General features: G+C 35.7%; 1 protein-coding gene across 15 annotated transcripts in view; it reads right to left on the reverse strand.

Annotated features, from left to right (window-relative positions):
* PTPN4 (protein tyrosine phosphatase non-receptor type 4) overlaps positions 1 to 12,793 on the reverse strand; it is a 206,984-nt gene that overhangs the window by 79,452 nt on the left and 114,739 nt on the right. For all 15 annotated transcript variants that reach the window (XM_045804102.2, XM_045804104.2, XM_045804108.2 and 12 more), the window contains one exon: positions 6,683 to 6,771. In XM_045804102.2, the coding sequence (XP_045660058.1) occupies positions 6,683 to 6,771 (89 nt within the window). The remainder of the gene's footprint in view (positions 1 to 6,682; positions 6,772 to 12,793) is intronic.

Genomic DNA, 12,793 nt, shown 5'->3' on the forward strand with positions numbered 1-12,793 from the left:
AAGAAAAAAATGACTCAAATAAAATCAGAAATGAAAGAGGAAAAATTACAACTGATACTATAGAAATAAAGGATCATGAGACTACTGTGAACAAATTAGATAACCTAGAAGAAATGGATAATTTCCTAGAATCATACAACTTTCCAAGACTGAGTAAAGAAGTAAAGTCTGAATAGACCAATATTAAGAAAGGAGTTTGAATCAGTAATCAAAAATCTCCCAACACAGAATGCCTCAGGACCAGATTTCTTCACTAGAAAATTATACCAAATATTTAAAGAATATTTGGTAGAATATTTGGTATAATATTTGCCAAGCCTTCTCAAACTCTTCCAAAAACATAAAAAGGAAAGAAGATTCCCAAATTCATTCTACAAGGCCAGCAACACCCTGATACCTAAGCCAGATGAGGACACTAACAACAAAACCACAGATCAATATCCCTATTGAACACAGATGCAAAAATTCTCAACAAAATTCTACCAAACCAAATTCAAGAACTCATTAAAAAGATTAGACACCATGACCAAGAACAATTTATCCCTGAGATGCAAGGCTAGTTCAACACATGCAAATCAATAAATGTGACATACTACATTAACAAAATAAAAGATAAAAATCATATGATCTTCTCAACAGATGTTGAAAAAGTAGTTAACAAAATATACCCTTTCATGATAAAACCTCAACAGACTGTGTATGGAGGGAACATACCTCAAAATACTAAAGGGCATATACAACCAACCCATGGCTAACATTACACTCAATAGAGAAAACCCAAAAGTTTATCCCCTAAAATCAGGAAAAATACAACTCTCACCACTCCTATTCAGCACAGTACTGGAAGTCCTGGCTACAGCAATCAGGCAAGACAAAGAAATAAAAGGCATCTAAATAGGAAAGGAAGAAGTAAAATTGTTATTTGTGGATGATATGATATATGTATTAAAAATCAAAAAGATTCAACTAATAAACAGTTGAATCTGATTAACGAATTCAATAAAATTGCAGGATATGAAATCAAAACACAAGAATCATTTGTTTCTATATGCTACCAATGAAAATCTGTAAAAAGAAAGAAAACTATCCCATTAACAATAGCATCAAAAACAAAGAAATACTAGAAATAAATTTAACCAAGGAAATGATCAACCCCATGAAAACCACATGACTTTGTTGAAAGAAATCAAAGAAGAAACAAACAAATGGAAAGACATTCCATTCCACGTTTAATAGACTGGGAGAGTTAATATTGTTAAAAGGCCCATGCTACCCAAAGCCATCTATAGATTCAAGGCAATCTCTATCAAAATTCCAATGGCATTTTCCACAGAAACAGAAAAATCAATCCTAAAATTTGTATGGAATCACAAAAGACCCTGAATAGCCAATCATAAGAAAGAAGAACAAAAATGGAGGCACACAACACTAATTTCAAACTATATATAATGTTACAGTAAATAAAACACTATAGTATTACCATAAAAATAAACACAGACCAACAGAGAGAGTGAACCCAGAATTAAACTCCAACAAACATGGTCAACTAATATTTATAAGGGCGTCAAGAACACCTGATGAAGGAAGGATAGTCTCTTTAACAAATGGTGTTGGGAAAACTAGATAGCCACATGCAGAAACATAAAAATTGGACCCTTACCATATACCATTCATAAAAATTAACTTGAAATAGATCAAAGACTTAAACATAAGACCTAATTCCATAAATACTCCCAGAAGAAAACATAGGGAAGAAGTTCAACATTGGTCTAGGCAATGATGTTTTTGGACATGACACCAAAAGCACAAATAACAAAAGAAAAAACATAAAACCTTGTGCACTGCAAACAAAATTAACAAAGTGAAAAGGCAACTTACAGAATGGGAGAAGATATTTGCAAACCATGTACTACATAATGGGTTCAATGTCCAAAATTTATAAAGAACTCATACGACTCAATAACAAAGAAGCAAATTTATTAAAAAATGGACAGAGAATCTGAACAGCTATTTTTCCAAAGAAGACATACAAATGGCCAACAGACACACAGAAAGATGCTCAACATCACTCATCCTCAGGGAAATGCAAATCAAAACCACAACATCCCTTTATACCTGTCAGAATGGCTAAAATCAAAAATACAAGAAATAAATGTTGGTGAGAATGTGGAAAAAGGAACCGTTGTGCACTGTTGGTGGGAATGCAAACTGGCGCTGCCACTGTGGAAAACAGTATGGAGGTTCCTCAAAAAATTAAAGATAGAAATACCATATGATCCAATAATTCCACTACTGGATATTTACCCACAGAAAACAGAAACGCTAATTCAAAAAGATATATGCAACCCTGCCCCCAGCTTGTTATTGTTATTTGCTGCATTATTTTCATGAAATCCACCCACACCACCCCCTAATCCCCAGTGTTAAATTTCTGCTGTTGCTCTTCAGGAAGGCACGCCTTTAGGTATGCCCACAGTAATCCCGAGACGACAGTGGTACCAGTCATCCCATTCGTTCAATAAACACACCCAGCTGTAAAACTCCCCTAATTACCAACACATTGCTCTACTGTTTTCCACAATGCCCCAGGACATGAATCCTTTAGAAACTAAACCAATCAAATTATGGCATCTTCAAAGGAACAATTTGTGTGGTAGGTGTTTGAGGCTACTATTTCCTCTAGTTTCCTTGTTTTTGTCTCCTCTGTTGTCTTTAGGTTTCCCTAGAGACTCCTTCTTAAATAATCCGAGCCTTGTAGTTAATTTAAATTGTAAACTCCTGTTATTATATATGAGCCACGTTGATGTGGCAGTAAGGTAAGGGGTTGGGGAGGAATTGTTCTTCAACTTATGTTTAGGACTCAGTGGTCTGTGTTACTTAGTTATGACCTCCAGTGCTTTTCAGCTCACTCTCTCCTTGGGTGACACAAGAAGTATAAAGTAGGCTGGAAATGGTATTTCCTTCCCCCACTTTGGTTATTCCCTGGTAAAATCCATGTTGGGTAAGTACAGGTAAAATAGATTTCCTTGAGGGCAAACCTTTGTTAAGGAGAACAGGAAGCTCTGAGCACATTTCAAAATGGTTACTTCCCTGCTCACCCCACCCTGCCATCCAGAGCATGAGTGGATTTTTCTTCAGTCTTCAATTTGGGAACACAGTGGGGTGTCTGGTGGTAGTAAAACTAATGAAACTGTGGGGACCTTTGTAAGGCCGGGCCTTCAGGAATTTTTATCTCTCAAGCCAGTCTTTGCTCAGACTCTGGCAATTAGTCAATTACCCTTTAAGTATTCCTACCAGTGTGGTAGTATGTACTGCCATGAGTAGTTAGGATCAGAAGACACCCTTATGTTCCATGATGATGCAAATATAGTGGCTTTACCAACTTTAAATCCCATCTCTTCAGTTTAATTCTTGAATATAAAATTTAAAATAAACAATATATACTTTCCAATCAATATCTTAAACATTCACATCCTTTCTTTTTTTAACCTAACTTGTATGATAAAGACTTGGAAGTGTGAGTTTTATTTCTCAACATTAAACTAGTTCTAAGCATAGTTACCAATAAGTAATATGCCAACTCCTTAGCATACAGAATATGTAGGATCCTTCACAATCTGAATCTAATTTCCCTTCTAGTCACACCATCTTCCTAAATTCTCATTCCTTTGCTTCTGTCTTCAGTAAAGACAACTGAAGGAGAAGCCAAATCAAACAGCTCATCATTTCCTCAACTTGCCATACCCTTTTCTTACTATTATTTCTATACAAATGTTTGCTACCTCTACCTGAATGCCCTAAATCCACACACACCTCTTCCACACTTCCTTTTTCACTGAGGAAATTTCCATTCATCCTTTTAAAACAATGTCAAATATCACGGAGCCATTAAAATTTTCCCTAGAGAGATTGTATCCTTTGTGTTTCCAAAACAATTTGTCAAAAACTCTTCTAGAATCCTTGTAACAATAAAAAAGGGATACACACACACACACACACACACACACACACAATATAGGGTTTTGAAAATACAGAAAAATTTATATTATCACTGTTATTTTATTATTTTATTTTTTTTAAGATTTTATTTTTATTTATTTGACAGAGAGACAGCCAGCGAGAGAGGAAACACAAGCAGGGGGAGTGGGAGAAGAAGAAGCAGGCTCCCAGCGTAGGAGCCCGACGTGGGGCTTGATCCCAGAATGCCAGGATCACGCCCTGAGCCAAAGGCAGATGCTTAACGACTGAGCCACCCAGGCGCCCCCACTGTTATTTTAATACACATCATCCGAAAAGAATTTTTTCAGATTTTGACATTTATATAAAATATAAAATACAACATAAAATATTTTTTAAAATTGTCTTTAGTAAAATCAGAAATGTATTAAAATCAAAGATGTGCATTTATCATTTTGTAAAAACTGACAATTATCTTCTCTGAAGATTTTAATTAATTTTCTTATTGATATTAATTTTACAATTATTAATTCTTGTGTGTCCACTAACAGGTAGGGGCTATGTCTTGAATTGTTTTATATCCTCTGAATACACCAGGGTTTGAAACTATACAGTAAGCATTTAAAAGATGTGAGATAAAACACTAAGTGATACTTAAGTTTTCTTTTATGGGCTTTACAGTGGTGTTATTTACATATACAATGAAATACACCAACTTTAATGAACAATTCAAAAGAGTTTTGACAAATGTATTCAGTTATGTAACTACCAGCCACCAAAATCATCTTATAATATCTGATCACCTCAAAATGATCCCTTGGTGTGCCTCTGCAGTCAACTGCCTCCTCCCATTTTCAGTTCCTAGCAACCACTGGTCTACTGTCTCCGTAATTTGGGTTTTCTAGAATTTCATATAAATAGGAACAAAGAGTATGTGGTCTTTTGTGTCTGGCTTCTTATACTTAGCATAAAGTTTTGAAAGCAAGGTTATACATATGGTTTAATGTATTAACAGTTCTTTCTTTGTATTGCTTAACAGTATTCCATTGTGGAAATATACCATAATTTTCTTATCCTTTCACCAACTGATATTTGTAGGTCTGTTTTGTGCTGCTATAAATAATGTAGCTATGAACATCACTGTAAAAATCTCTTTATGAACTTAGGTTTTCATTTCGCTTGGGTAAGTATCCAGGAATAGAAATGCTAGATTATATGGTAAATCTAGGTTTTACTTTAAAGAAACTGCCAAACTGTTTTCCAAAGTTGGTATACTAGTTTTCACTCCCACCAAGAATGTATGAGATTTCAGGTGCTCTGCTTCTTGCCATCATTTGGTATTGTCATTTTTTTTTTTTTTTAAACTGGAGCTATTCTGTGGGTGAATAGTAGTTCACTGTGGTTTAATTTGCATTTCACTGATGACTGAACATCTTTTCATGTGCTCATTTGCCATCTGTATATGTCCTTTGGTGGAAATGTGTATTCAAATATTTTGCCTATTCTTTTTAATCAGATTGTCTTCTTATTACTTAGCTATGAAAGTTCTTTATATATTGTTGACAGGTCCTTTATCAAATATATATTTTACAAAAGACTGCGTCTCGCTTTTTCATCTTCTTTAAAGTGTCTTTTGAAGAGCAAAAGTATTTAATTGTCATGAAGGTTATTTCAATTTTTGTATTTTCTGGTTCATATGTTTTTGTGACCTATCTAGGAAATGTATCTTTATTTTTTAAACAAAGTTGTGGGTATTTTCTAAAATAATTGCTTCTGTCACTTATCATATTTCTATTAAAGTGTTATTAAAGTGACTAACTACAAAAACCTACTAAATAAAAATCAGATAGTGAAAAATCACGACCAAATCTTTTAAAAGGAGATATAAAGAGAAACAGATTAATACAGTGTATTTCTTTTGAATTTTTCTGCTAAAGAAAATCATTCCATTTATTTTAAAAAACCAGAGCTACTCATATAAGACATATGACTCATGTGATTTTTATGATTTTCAATTTATCCCCTAAAGGAAAGTGGCAGATGCTACTTTTCCTTTTTCCTCATTCTGGGACACAGGAGTAATGGTAGATGGGTCATCCTGGACAACGATGACAACATGCTAAGGATAGTAGAGCAATAAAACTAAAGAAAGATGAGTATTAAGCCCCAGGAGCCACCATGTTTTCCTAGCACCAATATAAACCAGTGTGATATTGGATCTTAGATGCAGCAACCATGCCCATGTTCCAACTAATAAACTAGCACCCCACTGAATGCACTTAGATGAAATATTGATTTAAAGCAATCAACATGGTGAAACAGAGTAAACATGACAGTATTAGCTAGCATACTATAGTAAAAATTAAGAGATTCTCTAAGAGGAAAATTCATGAAGTAGTATTCTCTATAAATACTGCCCTGTCTGGATTATGTACATTTTAAAATAAATAATTAAATTATTTTGGTATTCTCTGGTAGATTTCAAGGGGGTAAGCTGCATGACAACATTAATATAGTTTAACAACCACATTTTTTTTTTTTAAGTTTTATTTAAGTGATCTCTATACCCCACGTGGGGCTTGAACTCACAACCCTGACCAAGGTCAAGGGTGCCACACTCCTCTGATTGAGCCAGCCAGGCACCCCAACAATCACTTTCTCTAATTTGGATTATTATATTTGGTAATATACTGGTAAAAGCAAAAGTATTGATGGAAGTTCTTACCATGGAAAGGTATTCATTCGTACCCTGTTCTTATAAATCAGAATTCCTCCTGACATCACTCCAATCATAATTTCATTGTTACTTTGATCCTTCAAAAAAAGAAAATGACAAATCTAAAATACTGGGCTTTTCTTGTTAAATATATATTTTAAAAATAGGATAAGTTTTTTTTTTTTAACACAATATAACATTTTCAAAGTCAGCACATAATTGCACAATATTTACCAACCAATATGGTAATTGTTACCTCATAAAAACAGAACGTATTTCAGATCAAGCTTAAACGTTGCATTATTAAAATTCATTAATCCAAAGTAAAAATGATCTCAGGATTTTCCACAGTTCTTAACTGGAACTGAGATTTGAGATAAGGAATCAAAAGGCTTTTCAACTTGTAGAATGAAGAGTTAATATCCATTTTTCCATTTCTAAAACTATTCTGACCCAACTATTGCATAAATATAGTGCCAGGATTGCAAAAGCGAATAAAACATGGAGAAGTTAAGAGTGTGGTAAAGTGTAACCTGTAATAAAACAAGGCTCCCAATATAACGATAAATCATATAACAAATATAATACAACAAAAACATATAGGCAGTATAAAGTAGGGAACAACTATTGGAGAGTCTGAAAGATTCCAGAGAAGAAAATTTGACTATGCTTTGAGGAAAGGGAGAGTTTTCATGCTAACTGATCCAACTTGAATAGCTAACCTGCACTACTGACAAAATGAGTAGAATTAAATTCTTTTCACAGATGCTAATCAACGTTGAAATGGTTTTGCTACTGACCTGAAACATTCTCCAGGTAAGCTAATAGAGCAATAATGCTTTTACCCCCTACCTATTCATATGCTCACAAGATAAAACTAATTGATGAAATTATAATTAAGATTTTTATAATTGTGTCCCTCAGAAAAAAACCCTTTAAAATGTAGTTTCAATACTTTCTACTTAAATAAAATCTTACTAAATTAACCTGTTCGAGAGGATAATATATAACAAATGGCCAAAGTAACACATCAGTGTATATGTATGACCACACAATTTATTTAGTAATAACCACCATTATTGTACACTATTATAAGGAGAGTCCTAAATAATTTTTTAAAGAACATCAATTAGAAGTTTAGGCCAAAATGGCAGGCTTAATATATGCTCCTATTGCTTGTTCAGCTCCCAATCTCATAAAACACTGGAGAAGATACATGAAAACAACGTGTAACACTTGAAGGCATATAATCAATGGACCAGACATTTTGAGGAATTTATAAAGACGTAAAGAGGGTAAAATCAGATTTAAGGAAAGAAAAAATTATAGAAGACCACAGCCTAAACTACACACAGAAGAGAAAGTTCTATTTGGAGGCAGAAGGAAAGTATAGTCAACAGATACAATTTCACAGACAACAAATAAAAAAAAATAAAGGGAGCCCTCAAATTACTATCAGGATGATCAGCAGAGAGCAGCTAAGGTAATTAGCTCCTACCAACCCTGCAATCCTGCTCTGTCTGGATTGAACTATGGGACATAGAAGTAGGTGCAGCCTATCTAAAATAGTGAGTGTGGATACTGGGGACAGAAATCAGAGGGATCTTCAGTGTATCTATTAAGGACATAACACTTGTTTTGTTTGATCTTGCCCACTTCTGGCATCACCTTGGGAACTGCCACTTCAAATCTAGATAACTAGAATTTAAGAATTTGAGTTCCTAGATATCATGAACATGTTTCTTTCTTTCTTTTTTTTAAACATGTTTTTCTACCAACCTACCAGCTTGATTGGTTTATCTATTTGCTGAGTTCTCCCTGGCAATATATTCCTTCCCTCTTCCACCATCACCTAAGGCAGGTCACAGCAAAGACAACATCCACAAGCAAGTGAACTAGGAATCACAAATACAAAAGGAAGTATCAACCAACCATCACCAAGCACTTGAGAAGAACCAGTAACATTAAAGAGATACAGAAAACTCAACAAATTTCAAAAAACTTGCAGACAAACCACATAGCCTAGAAATATCAAAAATTTTTTTTAAAAGTTAGGTATGTCAAGACTGCATAAAATATATGTATATACTAGTCTACTTTATCATTTATTACCATAAAATACACATGAATCTATTATAAGAAGATTTAGCAAAACTTCTACACACTTACAGACCACACATGGCACCATTACAGTTGAGAGAAATGTACACAAATGTAAAGATACGATATGAAATCATAACTGTATAACATTTACTGTAGTACATACTGTATTACTGTAATAATTTCATAGCCACCTCCTGCTGCCATAGTGGTGAGCACAAGTGTTGACAGTATCTGCTTAAAACAAGGTGTGACACTAATCATCTCTGTGTGAGAAGTTCAGTCTCTCCAAAAAATTGGAGTAGCAGTAAAAATGATCTCTCACAGTTGTTGCTTATTTTTCAATGTGTTTAGTGTAATACTGTAAACCTCCAATAACATCATGGGACTCATACAAAGTGCTACTTAGTCATGCTGGAAGTGCTCCCAAGAAGCAAAGAAAATCATGACATTACAAGAAAAAGCCGAACCGCTTGATATATACCATAGATTAAGGTCTGCAGCTGTGGTTGCCTGCTGTTTGAAGATAAATGAATCCAGAGACAGGACCATTGTAAAAAAAGGAACAAGAAATTCATGAAGCCATTGCTGCAACTACACCAGCATGCACAAAAACCTGGTACTTTGTGTGAAATACTGTACCTTTTCATCTCGTATTGAAAATGTTTTATGTGGGTACTAGAGTGCTATAGGAAAAGTACGCCTATACCTACAGACTCTGGTATGATTTGAGAAAAAGCGAAGTCATTATACAACAACTTAAAGCAAAGGGAAGGTGTAGGATCTAAAGCTGAGGAATCTAATGCAAGCAAAGGATGGTTTGATAATTTTAGAAAGAAGTTTGGCTTAAAAGATGACAAGATAACAGGAAAAGCAGCTTCTGCTGAACAAGAAGCTGGAACCATGTTCCCAGATGCTATTAAGAAAATCACTGAGGAAAAAGGGTATCTACCTGAACAGGTTTTTATTGTAGATTAAAATGCCATATTCTGGGGGGGGGGGGATGCCACAAAGGACATTTATTAGTAAGGCAAAGAAGCAAGCCTGTGGATTGAGAGCAGAAAAGACAGGTTAACTCTGTTTTGTGCAAATGCAGTTGGGTTTATGATCAGGACTGCCTATATCTATAAAGCTGCTAACCTTCCACCTTTGAAAGGAAAAGATGAATACCATCTGCCACTCTTTTGTTTGTACAGCAAGGCCTGGACAATGAGAACCTTTTTTCTGGATTGGTTCCATCAATGCTTTGTCCCTAAAGTAAGAAAGTAATCCACCTGTAAGGGACTGCCTTTTGAAGTTCTTTTGATATGGGACAATACCCCTGGCCATCCAGAACCCTATGAGTTCAACACCAAAGACGTCAAAGTAGTCTACTTGCCCCCAAACACATCTCTAATTCAGCCTCTATATCAGGGGGTCATAAGGACCTGTAAGGCTCATTACACGTGGTATCTTTTTTTTTTTTTAAAGATTTTATTTATTTATTTGACAGAGAGAGACAGCCAGCGAGAGAGGGAACACAAGCAGAGGGAGCGGGAGAGGAAGAAGCAGCCTCCCAGCAGAGGAGCCCAATGCAGGGCTCGACCCCAGGACCCTGGGATCACACCCTGGACCAAAGGCAGATGCTTAACAACTGAGCCACCCAGGCACCCCCACAAATGGTATCTATGGAAAGGATTATCCATGCTATAGGCAAGAACCCTGATAGAACATCATACAAGTCTGGAAAGCTCACCTGATTGAGGATGCCATTGTTACAAAAAAGGCTGTGAAAGCCATCAAGCCTGAAACAAAAAATTTCTGCTGGAGAAAACTTTCCAGATGCCGTCTGCACATGACTTTACAGAATTTACAACACAGCCAGTCAAGAAAACCATGAAAGACACTGCAGATATGGCATAAAGATGGAGGGTGAAAGGTTTCATGATATGGACCTATCAAGAAATTCAAGAGCTAACAGACACTATACCAGAAGATTAACAGAAGATGACCTAAGAGAGGTTGAGTGCTTCCAAACCAGTGCCAGATGATGAGGAAGAAGAAGCAGTGCAGCAAATGAACTGACATTTGACAATCCGGTAGAAGAGTTCTGATTATTTAAGACTGCTTTTGACTTCTTTTACAACATGGGCCCTTCTATGATATAAGCACTAAAACTAAAGCAGACAGTGGAAGAAGAATTGGTACCATATAGAAACTTTTTTAGAGAAATGAAAAAGCAAGAGTCAGGCAGAAATTACAATGCATTTTCATAAAGTTACACCAAGTGTGCCGGCCTCTCCTTCCACCTCCTCCACTTCTGCTATCTCTGAAACAGTAAGACCAACCCCTCCCCCTCCCCCTCAGTGTGAAGACAACAGGATGAAGACCTTATGACAATCCACTTCCACTTAATGAATAGTAAATAATCACCATGCCACTCAGTTAGTAAACTTATCTGTTGTATCTGTGTGTGGGTATCTTTGTGTAGAAATCTAACTGTATGGCAAGAACTATATGAGACATTTCTGTGTCACCATCAGCAACAATGTCTAAGTATCTGCCTGTAGAACATCATGTGCAAGACTCGTATGAAAGTGGATAGCTTATCCTTATATAGGAATAAACTCAGCAGTAGTTAACATAAAGTTAATAAGGTGTTAGGTTAATTTTTTTAAAGATGTATTTATTTGAAAAAGAAAGAGAAAGAGAGTACCTGAGGGGGGAGGGGAAGAGTGAGGAGAGGGGGAGAGTCTCAAGCAGACTCCCTGCTGAACACAGAGCCAAATGCAGGGCTTGATCCCACAACCCTGAGATCACGACTGGGACAAAAATCAAGAGTTGGTGGCTTAACCAACTGAGCCACCCAGGCGCATCGGTTTTCTTAATGTTTTATAACTTCGCTTTCAAAGAATTACATTATCATGAAGTACACCTCTTTCTCTCATAATTGGAAAGACTGCATTATCAGCTTGTCATCACAGGTAAGGAGATTTTTTAAAAAATTAACAATGTTTCCAATATTGTATAGGACTACAACTGCAATACTGTATGCCATAAACATTTTATACTGATTCATTCATTAGTATATAGGCTATGCTACCATGAAGCATTCATACTGCTACTTCTTCATTATCAATGTATGAATTATTACACCTGTAAACAAATATGAATTTCTTTTTCACATTAACTTTTCATTTTTGATGTCTAGTGTTAGTAATACATTTAACGTCTACAGTGTTTTGTATCATATAAGATAATATTGACGTAGGTACTGACAGAGCATTCATCTTGTAAAGAGATGGAGTACACTTATCAATACAGTACTGTAAATGTATTTTTTCTTCCTGATGATTTTTTTAGTAACATTTTCTTTTCTCTAGTTTACTTTATTGTAAGAATATAGTACATAAAACATATATATAACATACAAAGTATGTTAACCATTTAGGTTTTGGGTCAACAGTTGACTATTAGTAATTAAGTTTTTGGGGAACCAGAAGTTACATGAAGATTTCCGAATGTACAAGTGGGAAGAGTAAGGGGGTGATGCCCCTAAACTCTGCGTTGTACAAGGGTCAACTGTACTCATATGTTAAATGAACAGATCTAGGGACGTCTGAGTAGCTCAGTCCGTTCAGTGGCTGCCTTCGGCTCAGGTCATCACCCCAGGGTGCTGGGATCAAGTCCCACATCCGCTCCTTGCTCGGCGGGGAGCCTGCTTCTCCCTCTGCCTGCCCCTCCCCCTGCTTGTGGTCTCTCTCTCTGACAAATAAATAAAATCTTAAAAAAAAAAAAAAAAAAGATTGGATCTCTATCATCAGTAGAAAGGTGTCTTAGCTGTTTAGCTTGGCACTGAAGGTCTTTAAAACAACTATCTCATCCCATTTTATCTCCCCCTTCTAACTAGTTACAAACTACCTTTTCCTATCAGGCCAGTTCCATGATGTTTTGTGTACCCATAATTACATGTTTCATCTCATGACTTCTTCATGTCTCTCTGACGAATCAAACCAAAACAAAGTCTAGATGGAGTCCATC

Source organism: Ursus americanus, chromosome 1, assembly GCF_024610735.1.
Source record: "Ursus americanus isolate L20-20 chromosome 1, mUrsAme1.1.p, whole genome shotgun sequence".
In the NCBI taxonomy this organism is placed as follows: domain Eukaryota; kingdom Metazoa; phylum Chordata; class Mammalia; order Carnivora; family Ursidae; genus Ursus; species Ursus americanus.